Raw genomic sequence first — 25,441 nt, 5'->3', positions numbered from 1 at the left:
TAGAGTAAAAAGTACATTATTTTCTTTAGGCATGAAGTAGTAAAAGTTGTCACAAATATGAAGAGTAAAGTACACATACCACAAAACTACTTCAGTAGTACTTTAAAGCATTTTTCTTTAAGTACTTTATACCACTGCAGAGATGTAAAGGAAGGTGCACAGGACAGTCCTTAATCAAATATGTAACATCAGAAACTGTCAAGCAGAAATATGGCTATGGAGTTAAAGTGTCACCAAAAATGGATTCTGAATTTACTGCAATTCTAACTACAACCCACTAGAATAACCCCCGCCCCACATTTCAATTCTAACTACAACCCACTAGAATAACCCCCGCCCCACATTTCAATTCTAACTACAACCCACTAGAATAACACCCGCCCCACATTTCAATTCTAACTACAACCCACTAGAATAACCCCCGCCCCATACATTCTAACTTAGAATAACATTTCAATTCTAACTACAACCCACTAGAATAACCCCAACCCACTAGCCCCTCATTTCAATTCTAACTACAACCCACTAGAATAACCCCCCCCTCATTTCAATTCTAACTACAACCCACTAGAATAACCCCCCTCATTTTTAACTAACAACCCACTAGAATAACCCCCGCCCCCATTTCAATTCTAACTATTAACCCCCATTTTTAATAACAACCCCTAGAATAACCCCAATTTCAATTCTAACTACAACCCACTAGAATAACCCCCCTGCCCCTCATTTCAATTCTAACTACAACCCACTAGAATAACCCCCGCCCCTCATTTCAATTCTAACTACAACCCACTAGAATAACCGCCGCCCCACATTTTTAACAACAACCCACTAGAATAACCCCCGCCCCACATTTCAATTCTAACTACAACCCACTAGAATAACCGCCGCCCCACATTTCAATTCTAACTACAACCCACTAGAATTTTTAACAACAACCCACTAGAATAACCCCACATTTCAATTCTAACTACAACCCATTAGAATAACCCCGCCCCACATTTCAATTCTAACTACAACCCACTAGAATAACCCCCGCCCCACATTTCAATTCTAACTACAACCCATTAGAATAACCCCCGCCCCACATTTCAATTCTAACTACAACCCACTAGAATAACACCCGCCCCACATTTCAATTCTAACTACAACCCACTAGAATAACACCCGCCCCACATTTCAATTCTAACTACAACCCACTAGAATAACCCCCGCCCCTCATTTCAATTCTAACTACAACCCACTAGAATAACCAATTCTAACTACAACCCACTAGAATAACCGCCGCCCCACATTTTTAACAACAACCCACTAGAATAACCCCCGCCCCACATTTCAATTCTAACTACAACCCATTAGAATAACCCCCGCCCCACATTTCAATTCTAACTACAACCCACTAGAATAGAATAACCCCAATTCTAACTACAACCCACTAGAATAACCCCCGCCCCTCATTTCAATTCTAACTACAACCCACTAGAATAACCCCCACCCCACATTTTTTTTAAATTAATAAATAAAAATAGCCTTTGGCATTTAACTATTTGTTAAGGAGTGCTTTGCTCACAGGAACCGCTAACTGTTGTAATGGGGGCACTAGCGACTCCTGGGGAGACTCCCCAGCCGCTCCTGGGGCGGCCGGGCACAGTGCGCGCTGACACGGGCGCCAGGTGTACGGTGTTTCCTCTGACACATTGGTGCAGCTGGCTTCCGGGCTAAGCGGGCATTGTGTCAAGAAACAGTGTAGCTTGGTTCGGGTTGCGTTTCAAGGGATGCACGGCTCTCGACCTTTGCCTCTCGAGTCCGTAAGGGAGTTGCAAGACTAACTAGCAATTGGATACCTTTAAAAAAAATGGTGGTACCAGAGAGCAGGGTTGTATTCATTAGTGCAAACCATAGCAACAACCGTTTGGTTTCATGTGAATACACCACATGTATAGGTCATAGAGACCCAAAACAATGGTCCTGTTCCATTTCATTATGTGGTGCAGCCTAGAGTATGTCTATGACTGAGTATGTGGGTCTAAAAGGAAGAAGTAAATGTAGGTACAAAGCAACAGAAACTATTTAGGCCGTAGTTTACATTGCACGGACAAGACACTGTTGTTATGAGTGGGTAACGTGTCTATATCTGAATAAGCATGACTGGCAAAAAACAAACATGGAAATATTGGGGATACATGTCTTTATTTAAAGCATCACAAACTGCAGCAAAAAAACAAATAACCATAATATATATTTCAGGGACCAGAAACTGGCATTTTAAATCTAGTTTTACACTGCCCTCTAGTGGCTGATATGAGAAACACCACAAGACAACATTAAAATACTTTACAAAGAGGTTTAACACCCATTATCTAACCCAGGGGTACCTGAACAAAGTAAAACTCCTATTCAAACATGTTTTCCCAACAGGCAAAACTGGTTGTCATGATGTCATTTCAACTAGTTTCTGTTGTCACAACGTCACTAAAACAAGTTTTGCCCTCTGGGATGGTTCCAATGGAATGAATGGAATAACCAAGTAAAGAGTTAGAGCTCATGTCAGCTTGTATAGTAAAGCATGGAACTACATGCTATTTACTTTAGCGATGAAGCTCTCCATAATGTCCTTCATCTTCTGAATGTCCACCTCGTCCTCCCGGAAAGCTTCCGCGTACACCCTGTCTACTCGCTTGTGTTGATCCTCTAAGAATTTCTGGAAATGATCACAATGTGAATTTCAGGCTCAGAAAGACAGTCATTGTCAAATCAAGTTGTTATTGTAAAAAGGAATATCAAGACAAGGAATAAAATACATATTTAAATAAAAGGCGAGGTGTGCAGGGGGTCAGTGGCTTTGTGAACGACAGGTGAGGGGCAAGATGGAGACTGACCTCTACAATGGACAGGTGGTTGGCAGCCGTGGTTAACACACTGGCAAGGTTGTTAACCACAGTCCGCCGCTCCTCATTGGTTTCTTGCAGGACAAGATGGTACCTGTGGAGTAGAAAGGCAAATACTGTGGTGGGTGGGGGGGGGTCTATTTTTAGATATGAACAATGAAAACAAACTTCATGTGGTTGTGAAATAATTGTAAAGCCCTAAACATACCGTACGCAAATAAAGTATCATTGTCCGGGCCAGAACGGCTCCTAGTGCAGGAGCATATCTCCTGTTTTTGTTGTGTGAGGCAGCTTGATGCACAAACACACCCCCTGGACAGGACGCTAGTTTAACCCTTGTATCTTTGCACATTGTAAATATGGTATTGGAACTGACCCTGTATATAAACAGTAGCTTATTTACTGTCTCATGTTATTCATGGTTCTATTTCTCGTGTCCTACTTCACATCAGTATAATATTTTTACTACTGATATTGATTACTGCCATGTCAGTCAGAAAGGCATTTCACTGTAATTGTGCCCGTGACAATAAAACTTGAAACTAAGCCCTGTAGCCCTCACCAAAATAATTGGTAGAAGGAGCACTACTCACTGTTGCTGTGCAGCTTTCAGCTGCTCCACAGACTCATCATAGCCCAGGGTCACCTTCTTCTCCAGCAGCTTGCGGTGGGTCTCCACAGACTCCATCTCAGCAGACCACTTCTGCTCCTCATGGGCAATGTCCTACACACACACACACACACACACACACACACACACACACACACACACACACACACACACACACACACACACACACACACACACACACACACACACACACACACACACACACACACACACACACACACACACACACACACACACACACACACAGAGAGAGAGGGATGTCATTTTTCTAAAGTATAAAAAAACACAATTTAACCACAGATGTGGAAACAATCCATTTCAAATAAATGGCTTCATCAATAAGTGCATGGATGACGGCGTCCCCACAGTGACCGTACGTACATACCCCAACCAGAAACCATGGATTACAGGCAGCATCCGCACTGAGCTAACGGCTAGAGCTGCTAATTTCAAGGAGCGGTACTCTAACCTGGAAACTTATAAGAAATCCCGGCTATGCCCTCCGACGAACCATCAAACAGGCAATACAAGATTGAGTCTTACTACACCGGCTATGACGCTCGTCGGTTGTGGCAGGGCTTGCAAACCATTAGACTACAAAGGGAAGCACAGCCGAGAGCAGCCCAGTGACATGAGCCTACCAGGCGAGCTTAAACTACTTCTATGCTCGCTTCGAGGCAAATAACACTGAAACATGCATCAGAGCACCAGCTGTACCAGAAGATTGTGTGATCACACGCTCCGCAGCCGATGTGAGTAAGACCCTTAGGTCAACATTCACAAGGCCGCAGGGCCAGACGGATTACCAGGACGTGTACTGCGAGCATGCGCTGACCAACTAGCAAGTGTCTTCACTGACATGTTCAACCTCTCCCTGTCCGAGTCTGTAATACCAACATGTTTTAAGCAGACCATCATAGTGCCTGTGCCCAAGAACACTATGGTAAACCTGGCTAAACGACTACCGACCCGTAGCACTCTCGTCTGTAGCCATGAAGTGCTTTGAAAGGTTGGTCATGGCTGAAGTCAAAATCAACATCCCAGAAACCCTAGTCCCACTCCAAATTGCATACTGCCCCAACAGAGCCACAGATAATGCAGTCCCAATTGCAATCCACACTGCCCTTTCCCACCTGGACAAAAGGAACACCAATGTGAGAATGCTATTCATTGAGGACAGCTCAGCATTCAATACCATAGTACCCTCAAAAGCTCATCAATAAGCTAAGGACTCTGGGACTAATATCCTCCCTCTGCAACTGGATACTGGACTTCCTGACGGGCCGCCCCCAGGTGGTAATGGTAGGTAACAACACATCCGCCACGCTGATCCTCAACACAGGGGCCCCTCAGGGGCGCGTGCTCGGCCACCTCCTGTACTTCCTGTTCACTCATGACTGCACGGCCAGGCACGAGTCCAACACCATCAATACATTTGCCGATAACACAACAGTGGTAGGCCTGATCACCGACAACAACGAGACAGTCTATAGGAAGGAAGTCAGAGACCTGGCCGTGTGGTGCCAGGACAACAACATGATCTCCTACAGGAAAAAGAGGACCGAGCACACCCATCTCATCGACGTGCAGTGGAGCAGGTTGACTTCAAGTAAGAGTAGGTAACAAAACCTTATTCCCATCACCAACAAACTCAGGACACTGAAAAGATTTGGCATGGGTACTCAGATCCTCAAAATGTTCTACAGATGCACCATCGAGAGCATCCTGACTGGTTGCATTACTGCCTGGTATGGCAACTGCTCAGCATCCGACCACAAGGCACTACAGAGGGTAGTGCGAACGGCCCAGTACATACCTGGGGCCAAGCTTCCTGCCATCCAGGACCTCTATACCAGGCGGTGTCAGAGGAAGGCCCTGAAAAATGTCAAAGACTCCAGCCACCCTAGTCATAGACTGTTCTCTCTGCTACCACACGGCAAGCAGTACCGGAGCGCCAAGTCTAGGTCCAAGAGGATTCTAAACAGCTTCTACCCCCAAGTCATAAGACTCCTGAACATCTAGTCAAATGGCTACACATACTATTCACATCGCCCCCCCTCCCAGTCTCTGTTGTCATTTATGCATAGTCACTTTAAATAACTCTACCTACATGTACATACTACCTCAACTAACCGGTGCCCCCCACATTGACTCTGTACTGGAGGCACCCCCCTGTATATATTCATATTTTTTACTGCTCCTCTTAATTACTTGTTACTTTTATCTCTTATTCTTATCTGGATTTTTTTTAAACTGCACTGTCGGTTAGGGGCTCGTAAGTAAACATTTCACTGTAAGGACTACACCGGTTGTATTCGGCGCATCTGACTAATACAATTTGATTTGAGGAGAACAAGAAAAGCTGTTTCCATTATGGTCCTTATTAGACAATGAGCTATATAGGAAAACCTTGGATGGACCAATGATTCACTTTGACACCACTTCCTGATCAATAAATGACTGGCCCGTGAAGCAATATTTCAGATGGGTTCCTGTATACAATATTCAAACATTTGTAATATTGAAAATATAACCCACCTGCATGTCTTGTTCGAGCTGCTCGTCGAGCCTACGGATTTGCTCTCTCAGTTGTTTCAAGTCATTCGCTTTATCTGAAATATTGGAATTCACCTGAAAGAAACCATGTATATTTAAAAAAAAGAAGCACCCCAAAAAAATGGGACAAAACCTTCGGACTTCTAAGAAACACAGTGAAATGTCTCGGTACCTGTTCTATGGACTCCTCCAGGCTTAGTTTCATGTCTGTCAGTCGACTACACTCCTCATCCACATCAGTGATCAGTTTCCTCAGTAGTTGCTGTAGAGAATAAGCCACAGAATTAGGTCCAGATACAACACGCACCTGTTGTAATAAAGCGATTGTTCGATGAGAACTAAAATCGCCATACTTGAATCTGTGTTCTGCAATGAACCATGGTGGACGGTCCGTATTCTGTGGAGGTCCTGATCTCAAAGTCGTGGCCACATGCGTTCTCGGCAGACACAGGGATGAGCTTCAGTTTGCGGGCAAGCTTGTGGTACTCGGCCAGCTTCACTTCGGCCTAAATCATTAGCAGTGGTTAAGACTGAGAAGACTGTTCAGCACTGGCTCATAGCTAGCTAGTTATTTAAAAAAAAAATACTTATTGAACCTTTATTTACCAGACAGATGAGTATAGAATGCAGTCGTATCAGGCCAGCATCCTACTCCTTACCGTTTCCTTGGCCTTGGCCAGAGCGATCTCCTCGTTCCACATGTGCTGCTCGGCCTGCTCCAGGCTCTTGCTCAGGCTGTTGATGGTCTGCTGCAGCTCCCTCTTCTCCCAGTTGATCCTCTCAATGTCTGCGGGAGTGAACTTCTGGGTGGACAAGATGTGTTGGAGCCGGGACTCCTCCTGTTTTAGGGTCTCCACTTGAAGTCCTACACAGGACAGCGTTTCAGGATTTCCAGGAGAGTAGCAATTTTTAAAAAGGTATATTTTAATGGATTTTCAAATTTAGTTTAAACAGGGAATGAGAGGAAGTGGGGACAGATAGAGAGATGTGTCAAAGGGCAGTAGACCACATATACAGACACTTTAGAAAGAGAAAAGTGTCCTGGAGGCTGCATCAATACCGAAAGACCAGCCAAGCCACGAGAGTAGCAATGTTTGGTCATGTATTTTTACCCGATGCTTCCAGCTCCTCGGCCAATCCAGAGGCTTTGTTCTCCAGGTTGGCTTTGAAAGACTCCAGGTTACTGCGATAACTCTGCAGCTTCTGCAGGTCTGTCTGAAGTTTGACTTTCTCCGTTCTTTTGACCATCAATCGGTCCTGCTCCAAAGTGAATAAAATGGTTACAAATATAGTGAATCAAATGGCTCTGTTCAAAACGTAACTGGCACGTTTACAGCTCATCGACTGCTTAAACTAGGTGAGATGTGTACAATATTCAGTCGCAGAACTTGGAAAAATCTATAAATACAGTGCATTCGGAAAGTATTCAGACCACTTGACTTTTGTTCCCTTCAAGAATAGATTAAATTGTGTTTTTTCACCCTCATCAAAATACACACAATACCCCGTAATGACAAAGCAAAAACAATTTTTATCAATTGTAGCAAATGTTTTGCAAAATAAAAAACTGAAATATCACATTTACATAAGTATTCAGACCCTTTATTCAGTACTTTGTTGAAGCACCTTTGGCAGCGATTACAGCCTAGAGTCTTTTTGGGTATGACACTACAAGCTTGGCACACCTCTATTTGGTTTGTTTGTCCTATTCTTCTCTGCAGATCATCTCAAGTTCTGTCAGGTTGGATGGGGAGCATCACTTCACAGCTATTTTCAGGTCTCTGCAGAGATGTTCTATCGGGTTCAAGTCCGGGCTCTGTCTGGGCAATTCAAGAATATTCAGAGACGTGTTGCACAAAGCCACTCCTGCATTGCCTTGGCTGTGTGCTTGTTGTCCTGTTGGAAGGTGAATCTTCATCTGGGGTCCTGAGCAGGTTTTCAGCATGGATCTCTCTGTACTTTTCTCCGTTCATCTTTCCCTCGATTCTGACTAGTCTCCCAGTCCCTGAAACACATCCCCACAGCATGATGCTGCCATCGCCATGCTTCACCGTAGTGATAGTGCCAGGTTTCCTCCAGACGTGACGCTTGGCATTCAGGTCAAAGATTTCTGATCTTGGTTTCATCAGACCAGAGAATCTTGTTTCTCATGGTCAAGTCCTTTAGGTGCCTTTTGGCAAACTCCAAGCGGGCTGTCATGTGCCTTTTACTGACAAGTGGCTTCCATCTGGCCACTCTACCATAAAGGCCTGATTGGTGGAGTGCTGCAGAGATGAGTGTTCTTCTGGAAGGTTCACCCATCTCCAAAGAGGAATTCTGGTCCAAGGCCCTTCTCCCTTGATTGCTCATTTTGGCCGGGCAACAAGCTCTAGGAAGAGTCTTTGTGTCTTCCATTAAAGAATTATGGAGGCCACTGTGAACTTGGGAACCTGCAATGCTGCAGACATTTTTTGGTACGCTTCTCCAGATCTGTGCCTCATCTAGGAGCTCTACGGACAATTCCTTCGACCTCATATGGCTTGATTTTAGATCTGTCAACTGTGGGACCTTATATAGACAGGTGTGTGCCCTTCCAAATCATGTCCAACTAACCACAACTTGGAGTCCAAGTTAACACATAAATTTTTTTATTTTTGTCACTATAGGGTATTTCTGTGTAAGTTGATGAGGGAAAATATTTTATACATTTGATAATTAGGCTGTAACATAAAATGTGGAATATTTACCGAATGCACTGTATATACAGACCTTAGATTAAAGGGACGAACCGTTTGACTTTCTTTCTCCAGTCGTTCAACCTCATCACTCAGAATCCTGTACTTCTCCTCCATGGATGCGAGAAGCCCTTCGTCAACGTTGTAAAGTCTCTCTGTAAATATAAGTTGGCGTTTTATGCGTTTGTTGCTGGTTATTTTTTACATGTTCATTTGGAAGGAAAAGGCACAACTTACAATTAAAAAACAATGACTTTTTCATCACTGCTTACTTAGTTTAGCAAGATAATCTGCATCCTCTTCATCAAACGTATCCGCTCCTTGCATGAACTTGTTGTAGGTTTCAGCGGTGTAGTCCAGAAAGAGCTAGAAACAGAAGGGATCGTGCAGGGTCAAATAGAGACCTAACATCCTAAATGGTTTTGTTTTGAGTAAGTTGTTTCTGTACCTTGTTGAACTCAACCCCGTCCTCAATCTCAGTGCTTCCGTCAGAGAAATCAGCAAAGAGCAGGTCCTGATCACTCATACAGCAAAAGACCTGCAAAACAACCAGAACAAATTCAAGGAAACATACAGTATTATACAGAGACACGACTGCATGAAACTCCCATCTTACATGGCGCCATTGAACAACAAACCTGGTTTCAAAAATAAAGTAACCGTTCACGGCACAAGGCCTCTGCCCCATGTGACCTAACTTTGTTGTTCACGTATTGACAAGTGTAACTAATAGATGCACACACAATCCATGTTAATCTTTTTAAATATGTCAATTGTAAAGGATTTCGTTATGTCGAAGCCCAGTAAGACTAGTGGTCGCCATTGGCGTCGGCTAATGGGGATCCTGGTAAAAAATGTTTTTATAAACATTCATTATTCAAACCTTCATTTAGACAATTAATGTTATTAATGAGCTTAGAGATTAGGTAGTATTCTGCTGTACTAATACCCACCTTCACAGTATCGATGAGCCAGACAACAGCCCCCAAGACCTGTGGCCATGTATGTGGTGCCCCCACAGAGTACATGGAACTTTTGGAGAGAACAAATGGATACCTGCCATCAGAAATATACAGTCAGTATCATAGAATGAGGAATGGGCTAGCGTACAAAAACCAGATGCAAACAGCAAATGATCACATCTGAGTCCCAAATAGCACCATATTCTCTATGTAGGGCACTACCTTTGGCCATGGCCAATAGGGATGCCATTTGGCACACAGACCATTTTTAACATGTACGGCAGAATGAGCTCATTTAAAAAATGTTTTAATGTAACCTTTATTTATCTAGGCAAGTCAGTTAACTTCTTGGTGACAGAGGGCAGTATTTTCATGTCCGGATGAAATGCATGCCCAAATTCAACTGCCTGCTACTCATCCCCAGAAGATAATATATGCATATTATTAGTAGATTTGGATAGAAAAAATCTGTTTGAATCATGTCTGTGAGTATAACAGAACTTATTTTTCATTGGGAATCCAGATTTCTAAGGGATCTTCTTGCAGTTCCTACCGCTTCCACTGGATGTCACCAGTCTTTAGAAATTGGTTGAGATTTTTCCTTTGTGGAATGAAGCAGTAGCCCTGTTCAAAACGAGGGTGACTTCAAGTGTACTGTTAAAATAAGGCGCGTGACCAGAAAGCTAGCTACAGTTATTTTTTTCCTCCTGTATTGAACACAGATCAACCCGTCTTCAATTTTTTTTGAATATTTACGTTAAAAAATACCTAAAGTTGTATTACAAAAGTATAGTTTGAAATGTTTTGGCAAAGTATACAGGTAACTTTTGAGATATTTTGTAGTCATGTTGTGCAAGTTGGAACCGCGCCAAATAAATTGACATTTTGGATATATATTGATGGAATTAATCGAACAAAAGGACCATTTGTGATGTTTATGGGACATATTGGAGTGCCAACAAAAGAAGCTCGTCAAAGGTAAGGCATGATTTATACCGGGGAACAGTGGGTTAACTGCCTTGTTCAGGGGCAGAACGACAGATATTTTGTTTTACCTTGTCTGCTCAGGGATTCAATCCAGCAACCTTTCGATTACTGGCCCAACACTCTAACCACTATTTACCCCAAGTCTTTGAGAATCCTGGGGACCTCTTCCTCCACTTTGGAGGTGGGCATCTGGAAGGTGGGGTCCAGGAGGCAGTAGATGAACTCAAAGATCTTTAGGAACTCCTTGGTGGAGGGCGACTGGAGAGACTTGACTGACATTGAACCCGGAAAGCCCTTTTCTGACAGAAACTAGAGGAGAACGAGGGAAATGATGTGTCTTTGTGAAAGAGAGCTGATCTAGGACCAGACCCCCCCAGGTCATAGAATCTTATTCATGAGGATGTAAAAGTGACAACTGATCCTAGAGCAGCACTCCTACTCTGAGATACTTTATAATGTGCGTATATTAGGAATCCATACCTCACACAACTGTCTGATGCACTGCTGAACATAGGCCTTATCGTGTAAGGGCCGGGGATCCTTCATCTTCTCTGCACCACCAAAGGCGCTGTTGCGAGCCATGCCAGTCCCACTGGTCCTGAAAAGAGTTCATCAGATTTTTAGCATTCATGGTACCACATAAGCCTGGTTCACATTGAAGTGACTCAAATACATTTTTTTTGCATATCTGATTCAAATATACATGTTATTTTTCCTGCAGGCTGAACAGTCTATCAGCACATGGTAGCAGACATTTCAAGTCACACATCTGATTCCTGGCCATGATGTGTCTGAATGGTGAAATCTGATTGATTTGCCCTCGTGGTTTTACAACTGTTGTTAGGCATATCTTGTTATTTGCTATTTAGTCTGAGAGTTTTGACAAGAACATGAGGTAGATAACTAGCTTTTTAATTGTTTACTAACAAATGAGTGGATGTGCTATAGCGCTAACCATCTCCCTAACTAGTTAGTTGAATTATGTAGCTTGTTCTGAAAGATGGATCACCTTGTCCTTTGAGGCTTTAAAAAAGGTGTTCTGACACTATGATTTTGAACATTCAAAGCAACTGTGAAACAACCCTGGCAGGATTTCTTTTCACTGTAGATTTTGCTACATAACTGTGGGATCAATATCACGCCAAATATAAATCACCATTCCACAAACAAACACCTTTTGATTTGTAAATCTATACATTGCATTAGATTTTTTTATATATAACTGCAGATATGCAGGTCATTTCCAAGGGCCTTCAGTAAAACGACTGCCATAACGACAAAAAGTTCACGCGTAGAAAGCTATGAAGTCGTTGAAAAAAAGTCAATCCCATTGATGCTGTTGACACAGATCACTGGTTGATGCGGAAAAGGAGCCCGCGAAGGGGGTGAGTGTAACCGGTGTGAAATGGCTAGCTAGTTAGAGGTACGCGCTAATAGCGTGGTCATCCGTGACGTCACTCGCTCTGAGACCTTGAAGTAGTTGTTTCACTTAATCTGCAAAGGACCGCGATTTTATTGGAGCGAGAGGTAACGATGCTAAGAGGTAATCGATGTTGTCGATGTGTGCAGGGCGTCCCTTGTTCAAGCCCCGATTGGGGCGAGGAAGAGGAAGGAAGCACTATTTTTATAAAGTCTGATCCCATATCCTCCCTCTACCTTTCGCATGCCTCTACTGGAGAAATGGTTGGAGGCCTCAGGAACACTTAAGTCTCCTTGATGCTCATCGTCTGTGCAGCATGAGACAACGGATCGATTATAACCATTTACAATTTTTATTTATTTTTATTTATATTATTTTATTTCACCTTTATTTAACCAGGTAGGCTAGTTGAGAACAAGTTCTCATTTACAACTGCGACCTGGCCAAGATAAAGCATAGCAGTGTGAACAGACAACACAGAGTTACACAATAGATGACATATCCTTCACATTTATTGGTGCTATCACACTGGCCTGCTAATTCAACTATATGGGTGATAAACGGGTGTCCACAGCAATAGTTTTGCAAATAGAGTAATCTAGGGCTTCGATTATTTACGTTGGGCATACTATGGGTAACATACTATGGTTAACATGTCTCAGCCTCCAGTATTTCTGCTGCAGTATTTTGTGTTGGGGGGCTAGGGTCAGTTTGTTATATCTGGAGTACTTCTCGTCCTATTCTGTGTCCTGTGTGAATTTAAGTGTGCTCTCTCGAATTCTCTCTTTCTTTCTCTCTCTGAGGACCTGAGCCCTAGGACCATGTCTCAGGACTACCTGACATGATGACTCCTTGCTGTCCCCAGTCCACCTGGCCGTGCTGCTGCTCCAGTTTCAACTGTTCTGCCTTATTATTATTCGACCATACTGGTCATTTATGAACATTTGAACATCTTGGCCATGTTCTGTTATAATCTCCACCAGGCACAGCCAGAAGAGGACTGGCCACCCCACATAGCCTGGTTCCTCTCTAGGTTTCTTCCTAGGTTTTGGCCTTTCTAGGGAGTTTTTCCTAGCCACCGTGCTTCTACACCTGCATTGCTTGCTGTTTGGGGTTTTAGGCTGGGTTTCTGTACAGCACTTTGAGATATCAGCTGATGTACGAAGGGCTATATAAATACATTTGATTTGAGTTAACATACTATGGTTAACATATTATGGTTAACATACGATCATTTCTGCATCCTTGAAAGGCAGACATCAACAATGCCAAACGAGAGGCTGTCAACGATGTACAGAAACCGCTTTCTATGGGTACAAACCTTTTTTTATATGAATACAAATCACTTTCTATGTGTGAGAACTTCTTCTTCTTATGCCACATCTGTCATGTTTGCACATATCTCTCCCATGTGCAAATCTTTATGGCAGTCATTTTTATTAAGGCCCTTGGAAATGACCTGCATATCTACAGTCATAAAATAATTCTAATGCAATATATCGATTTACAAATACAAATCAAAAGGTGTTTGTGGATAGTGATTTACATTTGGCATGATATTGATTCCATACATAACTTGTAAGTGATAGGAAGCACAAGCGCCACCACCAATCAGCTTACACCACTGTGCACAACCACCGTTACTATGACAACTATCATAGCCATGTCAGTGTAACGGATGTGAAACGGCTAGCTTAGGTAGCGGTGCGCGTTAAATAGCGTTTCAATCGGTGACGTCACTTGCTCTGAGACCCTGAAGTAGTGGTTCCCCTTGCTCTGCAAGGGCCGCGGCTTTTGTGGAGTGATGGGTAACGATGCTTCGTGGGTGACTGTTGTTGATGTGTGAAGAGGGTCCCGGTATGGGCGAGGGGACGGTCTAAAGTTATACTGTTACATCAGCAAATGAAGACTGTCAGAAAACACAAATCCAATTTGTTCACTTAACTTGCTGTTTGGACGGTCACTTTTCCAAAACAGATTTGAAAAACAAAACTGATTGGAGCAGTAAGGCCTGCAGTGTGAACATGTCCAGAGCTACAATAAAAACCTGTACTGTCTGAGGGACTCGAGGACTGGAGTTGGGAACCACTGAACTTGGCAGTGTGAAATGGCTCCCAATCATATGGATTCACTAACAGGAAGAGTCTTTGTCTCGCATGGTGACAGTGATAGAGAACTAGGTGTATCATGGTATTTTCTTCAGTGTAGGGACTTACCGACTACCAAAAAAGCTGGTTCTTCTCTCGGATGTGACAGACTGGGGTTTAGGAATGTTCAACTTTCCGAAGGATTGTTTGCTGTGAACAAATATTGATATGCCCATTGTATTAGCAAATACATATCCCATAAAGCAACTTCCATTGACGTTCGTTTGAACACTAACCTCTGCGGTGTTGCATAAACCATGCTCATTCTGTTGCTTTCAACTCTTTGAGGGAGCTCAGAGAGCCTACTGCTGGATGCTCGGTTCATCCTGGATCTGGTGAAAGAATGAAGAAAAGACATATCCAGAAAAATACATGTAGGCTATACATGGATAGCCAGGCCAGGTTAGCCTAGTGGTTAGCCAGCCTAGTGGTTAGCCAGCCTAGTGGTTAGCCAGCCTAGTGGTTAGCCAGCCTAGTGGTTAGCCAGCCTAGTGGTTAGCCAGCCTAGTGGTTAGCGCGTTGGACTAGTAACCGAAAGGTTGCAAGTTCATATCCCCGAGCTGACAAGGTACAAATCTGTCGTTCTGCCCCTGAACAGGCAGTTAACCCACTGTTCTTAGGCAGTCATTGAAAATAAGAATTTGTTCTTAACTGACTTGCCTAGTTAAATAAAGGTAAAATAATTTTTTTTTTTTTTTTTTTTTTAAATAGGGTTGAAAATGTTTCCCAAACCAGTCAACTAACTGCAAATGCCTTCATATGAACAATGAAAGATGGGCACACAAGCAGGAAGTGGGATGGGTCACCCACTTACTAGGGAGACATAGTCCCGGATTGTGCGGGACAGTCAGGCATTTTGGCATTTTGTCCCACAACCAAACATTCATGTCCTATTCAAATCCTGAAAGAAAATGATCTCTACAATAAATGCTAATAAAAACATTTTTTTTCTAAGATCTTGTTACCATGGAAAGGAAAATACCTGTGTATTTGTAGAGAAATCACCCTGATTAGTCATATCCCAGTTTACCTTTCTACTTATGGCCTTGCCTACACCTAGCAATGTGTTTTTTTATTTAATTATATTTGATTTGGAACGGCAAGCCAAACACAATTAACTGGGCCTATTTATTATAATGAATATGAATTCAGAAGACAGAAATTAAATATTAAAGCATGAGACCTCTCACTAACGGTTTCAGTCATACAAAAGTTACACTTAAATCCAAACTGGTTCTCCCCCTTTATTCAGATTACAACTTCTCACTTTGTTATTTGAAAATGAAATAATCCCCAAAAGTGACTATTTTTTAAAACAAGCCTTAGAAAAGTTGGTTGCAACAAATTGTTAAACTCAAATATACTAATTGATAAATGTAACATTTTTTTGGGGGGGATTAAACAGCATAATATTTTAAATTATCATAAATAGGACTGGTGGAGTTGTCACACATGCAGCTAACAAAAATATGGACATTTCTCCTATACCCCAAATTACAACCAGCATTAATGTAAAAATGAAGGGAGTAAGGAACTTGTTTGTTGGTCCTCCACTAAAGACAAAAACTGGTTAAAAGAAAATGATGAATAAAACTAGTATAGCAAATTCATTTAAAGACCAAAAAAAAAAGGTACAGCTGTGCCATAATTGCAAAATAGTTGGGAAGACATAGATGTACCAATTCCATGCCACATGGTTTATGAACTGATACAAAAACACCAGATTCAAAACTTTAGGTTTTCAATTTAAATTATACAAAATTCCTGCAACCAATAGAATGTTCGATATTAGGAATACAACCATCCCAGCAGATTTTGCTGCGAAAAGACAGAATATTCAAATCTTTTGTTTTGGTACTGTCCATATGTAGCTTGTTTTTGGTCACAGATTCAGGCATGGCTGATGAATTGCAACATTTAAGTGGAGCCAACTCTGCTGGGTGATTTGAAAAGTCAGTCAAAAATCAATAATATAACACTGTTAGCAAAATGTTTTCTTTAATTTACAATCTGTAAAACACTGAGAATAGAAAGGTTCAGAACTTCTGTGAAACATCACAGCAGTTTAAAAATATAAGGCACATATCAATTGGATGGTATTCAGAGAACGATGGGAAGGGTTGAGGGTAGCTGAAGGTGGGACTAAAAATAACTACATGTAAAACACACTGTGTCTGTAAAATGTATATAGCATGTTTCAGGGCTGACCCATTCCGATCGGTTGTTGGTGGACCAAGATGCTTGATTTTTAAATCGAGCAGTGGCAAATATATGCACTACCTGGCTTGCGTGCAACTGTAGGTCTATAAAATGTGCCCATTTGGGGATTTGATAGTATTTATGATTGTCGTAACTCACCATCTCTGTGGAGCTTCTCAAAGTAATTTTTTCTTCACCTCAAAAAGAAAGTAAAATAAGTATGTTTTTACATGCATTGAGAATGACAATAGGTCCTCAACGTGGCCTATTGGAAAAATCTTTCCAGCACTCTCCCTTTCGATAAAGGGAGAGTGGGGGCATGCTCTGTCCTGGAAGAAATGTCAAAAAAGGCCTGCAGGATTACTTACCCCTTGAGCAAATAGCCTAAACCTGTGTGTCTGTCTGGAGAGCACTGACTCTGGAACAGTTTAAACACCAGCTTCAGGCTTGACCCAAGTTAATAGTTGATACAATGTCTCAAGTTTATTGCAGACAGGCCATTCAAAAAACTAGGTTGTCGTGCCCTCTTGATGACCGTCTTGGTGTGGTTGGACCATGATAGTTTGTTGGTGATGTGGACACCAAGGAGCTTGAAGTACTCAACCTGCTCCACTACAGCCCAGTCGACGTTAACAGGGGCCTGATCGGTCCACCGTCTCCTGTAGTTCACGATCAGCTCCTTTGTCTTGCTCACATTGAGGGAGAGATTGTTGTCCTGGTTTCACACTGCCAGGTTCCCGACCTCTTCCCTATAGGCTGTCTCATCGTTGTTGGTGATCAGACACACTTGTGTCGTCAGCAAAATGAATGAGGGTGTTGGAGTCGTGTTTGGCCATGCAGTCGTGGGTGAACAGGGAGTACAGGAGGGGACTGATCTCCAGCGTTGAGATTCAGCATAGCAGACGTGTTGCTGCCTACCCTTACCACCTGAGGGCAGCCCGTCAGGAAGTCAAGGATCCAGTTGCAGAGGGAGGTGTTTAGTCCCAGGGTACTTAGCTTAGTGATGAGCTTTGAGGGCACTATGGTGTTGAACACTGAGCTGTAGTCAATGAAAAACATTCTCACATAGGTGTTCCTTTTTTGTCCAGGTGGGAAAGGGCAGTATGAATCGCCATTGAGGTTGCATCTGTGTCTCTGTTGGGGCGGTATGCAAATTGGAGTGGGTCTAGGGTATCTGGGAGAATGCTGTTGATCTTTTTTTAATTTAACTAGGCAAATCCGTTAAGAACAAATACTTATTTACAATGACGGCCTACACCGGCAAAACCCAGATGACGCTGGGCCAATTGTGTGCCGCCGTATGGGACTCCTAATCACAGCCGGTTGTGATACAGCCTGGATTCGAACCAAGGTGTCTATAGTGACGCCTCTAGCACTGAGAAGCAGTGCCTTAGACCGGTGCGCTACTCAGGAGAACCAGAGTGAGCGATGACCAGCCTTTAAAGCTTCATGGCTACCGACGTGAGTGCTACGGGGCGGTAATCATTTAGCGAGGCTACCGTCGCTTCTTTTGGCACATGCACTATGGCGGTCTGCTTGAAACATGTAGGTATTACAGAGACTCGGTCAGGGTGAGGATGAAAATGTCAGTGAAGACACTTGACAGTTGGTCTGCCATGCTTTGAGTACACGTCCTGGTAATCCATCAGACCCCATCTGGCTTTGTGAACGTTGACCTGTTTAAAGGTCTTGCTCACGTCGGCTCCCGAGAGCGTTATCACACAGTCTTCCCGAACAGCTGGTGCTCTCGTGCATGTGTCAGTGTTGCTTGCCACGAAGTGAGCATAAAAAGGCATTTTGCTCGTCTGGTGGGCTCACGTCAACTGGGCAACTCGTAGCTGGGTTTGTTTTTGTAGTCCGTAATAGTTTTCAAACCCTGCCACATCCAACAAGTGTCAGAGCCGATGTCGTAGGATTCAATCTTAATCCTGTATTGACACTATGCTTGTTTGATGGTTCGACGACGTCGTCGATGCACTTATTGATGAAGCCGATGACTGAAGTGGTATACTCCTCAATGCCATTGGATGAATCTCAGAACATATTCCAGTCTGTGTTAGCAAAACAGTGCTGTAGCGTAGCATCCGTGTCATCTGACCACTTCCGTGTTGAGCAAGTCACCGGTGCTTCCTGCTTTAGTTTTTGCTTGTAAGCAGGAATCAGGATAGAATTATGGCTAGATTTGCCAAATGGAGGGTGGGGGAGAGCTTTGTAAGCATCTCTGTGTGGAGTAAAGGTGGTCTAGAGTTTTTCCTCCTCTGGTTGCACATGTGACATGCTGGTAGAAATGAGGTAAAAACGGATTTAAGTTTGCCTGCATTAAAGTCCCCGGCCACTAGGAGCGCCGCTTCTGGATGAGCATTTTCTTGTTTGCTTATGGCCTTATACAGCTGGTTGAGTGCAGTATTAGTACAAGCATTGGTTTATGGTGGTAAATAGACAGCTACGAATAATATAGATGAGAACTCTTGATAGATAGAATACCTCAGGCGAGCAATACCACAATACTTTTTTAAATATTAGACATAGAGCACGAGCTCTCCGGCGCCAAAACAGTCAATCAACAAGTCCATGTCAGCAAAATGTCTTAGATGATCTAATCGCGCAGCCAGCTACAGTGCCTTGCGAAAGTATTCGGCCCCCTTGAACTTTGCGACCTTTTGCCACATTTCAGGCTTCAAACATAAAGATATAAAACTGTATTTTTTTGTGAAGAATCAACAAGTGGGACACAATCATGAAGTGGAACGACATTTATTGGATATTTCAAACTTTTTTAACAAATCAAAAACTGAAAAATTGGGTGTTCAAAATTATTCAGCCCCCTTAAGTTAATACTTTGTAGCGCCACCTTTTGCTGCGATTACAGCTGTAAGTCGCTTGGGGTATGTCTATCAGTTTTGCACATCGAGAGACTGAATTTTTTTCCCATTCCTCCTTGCAAAACAGCTCGAGCTCAGTGAGGTTGGATGGAGAGCATTTGTGAACAGCAGTTTTCAGTACTTTCCACAGATTCTCGATTGGATTCAGGTCTGGACTTTGACTTGGCCATTCTAACACCTGGATATGTTTATTTTTGAACCATTCCATTGTAGATTTTGCTTTATGTTTTGGATCATTGTCTTGTTGGAAGACAAATCTCTGTCCCAGTCTCAGGTCTTTTGCAGACTCCATCAGGTTCTCTTCCAGAATGGTCCTGTATTTGGCTCCATCCATCTTCCCATCAATTTTAACCATCTTCCCTGTCCCTGCTGAAGAAAAGCAGGCCCAAACCACGATGCTGCCACCACCATGTTTGACAGTGGAGATGGTGTGTTCAGGGTGATGAGCTGTGTTGCTTTTACGCCAAACATAACGTTTTGCATTGTTGCCAAAAAGTTCAATTTTGGTTTCATCTGACCAGAGCACCTTCTTCCACGTGTTTGGTGTGTCTCCCAGGTGGCTTGTGGCAAACTTTAAACAACACTTTTTTATGGATATATTTAAGAAATGGCTTTCTTCTTGCCACTCTTCCATAAAGGCCAGATTTGTGCAATATACGACTGATTGTTGTCCTATGGACAGAGTCTCCCACCTCAGCTGTAGATCTCTGCAGTTCATCCAGAGTGATCATGGGCCTCTTGGCTGCATCTCTGATCAGTCTTCTCCTTGTATGAGCTGAAAGTTTAAAGGGACGGCCAGGTCTTGGTAGATTTGCAGTGGTCTGATACTCCTTCCATTTCAATATTAATCGCTTGCACAGTGCTCCTTGGGATGTTTAAAGCTTGGGAAATCTTTTTGTATCCAAATCCGGCTTTAAACTTCTTCACAACAGTATCTCGGACCTGCCTGGTGTGTTCCTTGTTCTTCATGATGCTCTCTGCTCTTTTAACGGACCTCTGAGACTATCACAGTGCAGGTGCATTTATACGGAGACTTGATTACACACAGGTGGATTGTATTGATCATCATTAGTCATTTAGGTCAACATTGGATCATTCAGAGATCCTCACTGAACTTCTGGAGAGAGTTTGCTGCACTGAAAGTAAAGGGGCTGAATAATTTTGCACGCCCTATTTTTCAGTTTTGATTTGTTAAAAAAGTTTGAAAGATCCAATAAATGTTGTTCCACTTCATGATTGTGTCCCACTTGTTGTTGATTCTTCAAAAAAATACAGTTTTATATCTTTATGTTTGAAGCCTGAAATGTGGCAAAAGGTCGCAAAGTTCAAGGGGGCCGAATACTTTCGCAAGGCACTGTAATTTACCAAACTGGTAGTAAGCGTGGTCCAATTACCAACCCTAGTGGGGTCCATTGATCATCAATTATCAGAAACTGCAAACGTTTGCCTCCGCCCCATGGCAAAATGTGTAGAATTGAAGGAGATTAACATTAGAACTCTTCACTGTCACAATGGGGGCTGCTAAAAATGTTTTGCTCGCAATGTGGGTATATAGACCCACAAGCCAATAATGCCACTCGTGAGTTTTTTTTTTGTGGCCCCCACCCCCATCAAAGTTGCCCATCCCTGGTTTAGAGCAAAGCTGAATCAATGTCTTGGAAGATCACAATGTTTAATTAGTATTCCAAATAACATATCTCATAAGAATGTGTTTTGTGGGTTTAGGACACTAGCTGAAAGAGTACATTTAAAAAAATATATAATGCGGCCAAAGATCAACAGCGTGAGCGACTGGACAGAATGTGCTTTGATTTACATCCCTGTTAGTGAGCATTTCTCCATCGCCAAGATAATCCATCCACCTGACAGGTGTGGCATATCAAGAAGCGGATTAAACAGCATGATCATTACACCCAGGCACCTTGTGCTGGGGACAATAAAAGGCCACTAAAAATGTGGTTGTCACAACACAATGCCACAGATGTTTTTAGTTTTTGATGGAGCGTGCAATTGGCATACTGTCTGCAGGAATGTCCAACAGAGTCATTTACAGAGAATTTCAGCTTAATTTCTCTATCAAAAGCAACCTCCAATGTCATTTTAGAGAATTTGGCAGTACATCCAACCGGCCTCACAACGTGTAACCACGCCAGTCCAGAACCTCCACATCCAGCTTCTTCACATGCGGGATTGTCTCAGGAGGGTGAGGGGGGGGTGCTGAGGAGTATTTCTGTCTGTGTGGAACAACTCATTCTGATTGGCTGGGCTTGGCTCCCCAGTGGGTGGAACTGGCACCCAAGTTGGTGGGCCTATGCCCTCCCAGACCCACCCATGGATGCGCCCCTGCCCAGTCATGTGAAAGCCATAGATTAGGGCCTAATGAATTTAATTAAATTGACTGATTTCCTTCTATGAACTGTAACGTAGTATAATCATTTAAATATTTAAGTTCAGTGTAGTTTGTTTTTGTGAGCAGAAGGTGTTAACAGTCATTCAAGAAGATTTAAATGCATTTTCCCATGAAACTGAATGAGATCAAATGATCAGTTTGGACATGTCGCTGGTAAAACGTGAAGAATTATCATTCACAGTGATGATGCCATGGCCCTATTTTTAAATTAGATATGCCTAATATATATGTGTTTGAGGCAACTTGGTGTCTTGTGACTTTGTGTGGGCATAGGCAGCTGTGAAGCGATGAGGTCATTTACATTTGTATTGCTCTCCGGCACCTAAAACATTGCTACTACACCATAAGCGGTATTTGTGTGTGAGCGGGGAGGGTTACACTGTAGGTTACAGGCCATGACTGCTAAATAGATGCACTTACTATTGGAGTTGACCTCTATTTTATTATTGTTTTTGCACCACCTATGCAGTCAAAGGGCCCTACACACACTGACACTCCAACATGTCACTCAAATCATTTGCTCACATGCACATAGCTACACTTATACAGACTCTACACACCAACTGTATTTTATTTATATATTACAGACAGTACCAGTCAAACGTTGACACCTACTCATTCAAGGGTTTCTTTATTTTTACTATATTGTAGAATAGTGAAGACATCAACACTATGAAATAACACATGGAATCATGTAGTAACCAAAAAAAAGGTGTTATATCAAAATATATTTTAGAATCTTCAAAGTAGCCACCCTTTGCCTTGATGACAGCTTTGCACACTCTTGATATTCTCAACCAGCTTCACCTGGAATGCTTTTCCAGTCTTGAAGGAGTTCCCACATTTTTTTTTTATTATTATTTAATGTTTGAATGTTTTACCTTTATTTAACTAGGTAAGTCAGTTAAGAACAAATTCTTATTTTCAATGACGGCCTAGGAACACTGGGTTAACTGCCTGTTCAGGGGCAGAACGACAGATTTTTACCTTCTCAGCTCGGGGATATGAACTTGCAACCTTTCGATTACTAGTCCAACCACTAGGCTACATATGCTGAACACTTGTTGGCTGATTATATTCCATCACTCTGAGATCCAACTAATACCAAACCATCTTAATTGGGTTGAGGTGAGGTGATTGTGGGCCAGGTCATCTGATGCAGCACTCCATCACTCTCCTTCTTGGTCAAATAGCCCTTACACAGCCTGGAGGTGTGTTGGGTCATTGCCCTGTTGAAAAACAAATGATAGCACAAACCAGATGGGATGGCGTATCGTTGCAGAATGCTGTGGTAGCCATGCTGGTTAAGTGTGACTTCACTTCAAAAATAAAATTACAGTCACCAGCAAAGAAACCCCATGCCATCACACCTCCTCCATGCTTCACGGTGGGAACCACACATGCGAAGATCATCCGTTCACCTACTCTGCGTCTCACAAAGACAAGGCGGTTGTATCCAAAAATCTCCCAATTTGACAAATCAGACCAAAGGACAAATTTCCACCTGTCTAATGTCCATTACTTGTATTGCTTGGCCCAAGCAAGTGTCTTATTATTGGTGTCCCTTAGTAGTGGTTTCTCTGCAGCAATTCAACCATGAAGGCCTGATTTACACAGTCTCCTCTGAGCAGTTGATGTTCATAAGTGTCTTACTTGAACTCTATGAAGCATTTATTTGAGCTGCAATTTCTGAGTCTGGAAACTAATGAACTTATCCTCTGCAGCAGAGGTAACTCTGGGTCTTCCATTCCTGTGCTGGTCCTCATGAGAGCCAGTGTCATGATAGCGCTTGATGGTTTTTGCAACTGCACTTGAAGAAACTTTAAAAGTTCTTGAAATGTTCCTGATTGACTGACCTTCATGTCTTAAAGTAATGGACTGTTGTTTCTCTTGCTTATTTGAGCGGTTCTTGCCCTAATATGGACTTGGTCTTATACAGAAGATTTTTGATTTTATTTTTTGATTTCACCTTTATTTAACCAGGTAGGCTAGTTGAGAACAAGTTCTCTTTTGCAACTGTGACCTGGCCAAGATAAAGCATAGCAGTGTGAACAGACAACACAGAGTTAAACATGGAGTAAACAATAAACAAGTCAATAACACACAAAAGAGTCTATATACACATTGTGTGCAAAAGGCATGAGGAGGTAGGCAAATAATTACAATTTTGCAAATTAACACTGGAGTGATAAATAAGATGGTCATGTGCAGGTAGAGATATTGATGTGCAAAAGAACAGAAAAGTAAATAAATAAAAACAGTATGGAGATAAGGTAGGTAAAATTGGGTGGGCTATTTACCGATAAGACTATGTACAGCTGCAGCGATCGGTTAGCTGCTCAGATAGCAGATGTTTGAAGTTGGTGAGGGAGATAAGTCTCCAACTTCAGCGATTTTTGCAATTCGTTCCAGTCACAGGCAGCAGAGAACGGGAACGAAAGATGGCCCTACTTGGTAAATCACCCCTATCTTGTCACAACACAACTGATTGGCTAAAACGCATTAAGGAGGAAAGAAATTCCACAAATTAACTTAAAAAGACACCTGTTAATTGAAATGCATCCCAGGTGACTACCTCATGAAGCTGATTGAGAGAACGACAAGAGTGTGCAAAGCTGTCAACGCAAAGGGTGGCTACTTCGAAGATTCAATGTGTTATTTCATAGTTGATGTCTTCACTATTACTCTATGATGTCAAAAATAGTTTTAAAAAATAAAGAAAAACCCTTGAATGAGTAGGTGTGTCCAAACCTGACTGGTACTATATATCCTGATGCATAAATCACGTTAACATATCTACCTCTAACGAGCCAGTATCCATCCCTAAAATTGTAAACAGTGTAGATATAGTTTTATTTCTGTTATTTTTTGTATTACATTGTTATCAATGACTGCATTGTTGATTTACAAGAAAAGCATTTCACTGTACTTGTATTTGTGACATTAAAACTTCACGGTCCTGTAAAATCCTCCAGTTGTCTCGCATTTGGGTATTTTAAATGTGGTCACCCAACCACTAACCTTCTCAAAAACGCAACGCGACATCAGTGGGGCAAATGTACACCATGCTAGTTATATTGTTTAACGAATAACATTCCACTGGGGCAACATACAATTAAAAACTCCTGTCAGACTTTAAAAACATACGCTTAATTACAACTAACTAAAGTTAATTTACTTAGTCTCTGAGAATTTGCCTGGGGTATTACAATTAAATATTTCTAGCTATAAATTAAATGCAACAATCCATTGAAACGTATTTCAAACAATTACGTACCTTTCCACTTTCCGTTTCTACATAAATAACGAGAGTTTAAAACATCCGCCTGATAATTTAAACAAAACGGACGGTCTTCTTCTTCGGAAGGGTTTATCGGCGGTTTGCATCCAAAGTTATGGTGCATTACCGCCACCTACTGTACTGGAGTGTGGGCCAGAGACAGGTTGAGGGGGTTGTCCAGGGGGCTCTGGGATACCAAAACAGATTGAGAAAAATAGTGTCAAACACAAAGTAGCAGCCAAATAGCCTACAATCTATGGTGGTAAAACGGACAGCACTCTCCAATGTGCTAATTCATTTGAGATATTACTGCAGTATGCCCACATACTTGAGTATAGCTGCGGGGCTAACACAAGTCTGAATTT

General features: G+C 42.3%; 1 protein-coding gene across 1 annotated transcript; it reads right to left on the bottom strand.

The window, feature by feature from the left end:
• Positions 1-2,171: 2,171 nt before the first annotated feature.
• LOC135514013 (kinetochore protein NDC80 homolog) lies at positions 2,172-25,096 on the bottom strand. Its single transcript, XM_064937169.1, has 17 exons — positions 25,074-25,096; positions 14,542-14,637; positions 14,375-14,455; positions 11,219-11,336; positions 10,875-11,047; positions 9,743-9,845; positions 9,238-9,327; positions 9,062-9,155; positions 8,844-8,944; positions 7,188-7,332; positions 6,735-6,940; positions 6,429-6,581; positions 6,248-6,337; positions 6,058-6,150; positions 3,482-3,612; positions 2,880-2,982; positions 2,172-2,701 (listed from the first exon to the last, which is right to left on the bottom strand). The coding sequence occupies exons 2-17, from the start codon at positions 14,628-14,630 to the stop codon at positions 2,573-2,575; spliced, it is 1,899 nt and encodes a 632-aa protein (XP_064793241.1). The 5' UTR covers positions 14,631-14,637; positions 25,074-25,096; the 3' UTR covers positions 2,172-2,572.
• Positions 25,097-25,441: the final 345 nt, after the last annotated feature.

This window comes from Oncorhynchus masou, chromosome 1, assembly GCF_036934945.1.
Source record: "Oncorhynchus masou masou isolate Uvic2021 chromosome 1, UVic_Omas_1.1, whole genome shotgun sequence".
NCBI classification, from domain to species: domain Eukaryota; kingdom Metazoa; phylum Chordata; class Actinopteri; order Salmoniformes; family Salmonidae; genus Oncorhynchus; species Oncorhynchus masou.
The sequence above is the reverse complement of the archived record's forward strand: the minus strand, read 5'-3'. Positions and strand labels throughout refer to the sequence as shown.

Excerpts from the sequence above, each read along its gene's own strand:
- LOC135514013 (XM_064937169.1), bottom strand. The coding sequence starts at position 14,630 with ATGAACCGAGCATCCAGCAGTAGGCTCTCTGAGCTCCCTCAAAGAGTT. Across the intron at positions 14,456-14,541 it reads GTTTATGCAACACCGCAGAG|CAAACAATCCTTCGGAAAGT; the intron begins GTTAGTGTTCAA and ends ATTTGTTCACAG. Across the intron at positions 11,048-11,218 it reads GCATCAGACAGTTGTGTGAG|TTTCTGTCAGAAAAGGGCTT; the intron begins GTATGGATTCCT and ends GTTCTCCTCTAG.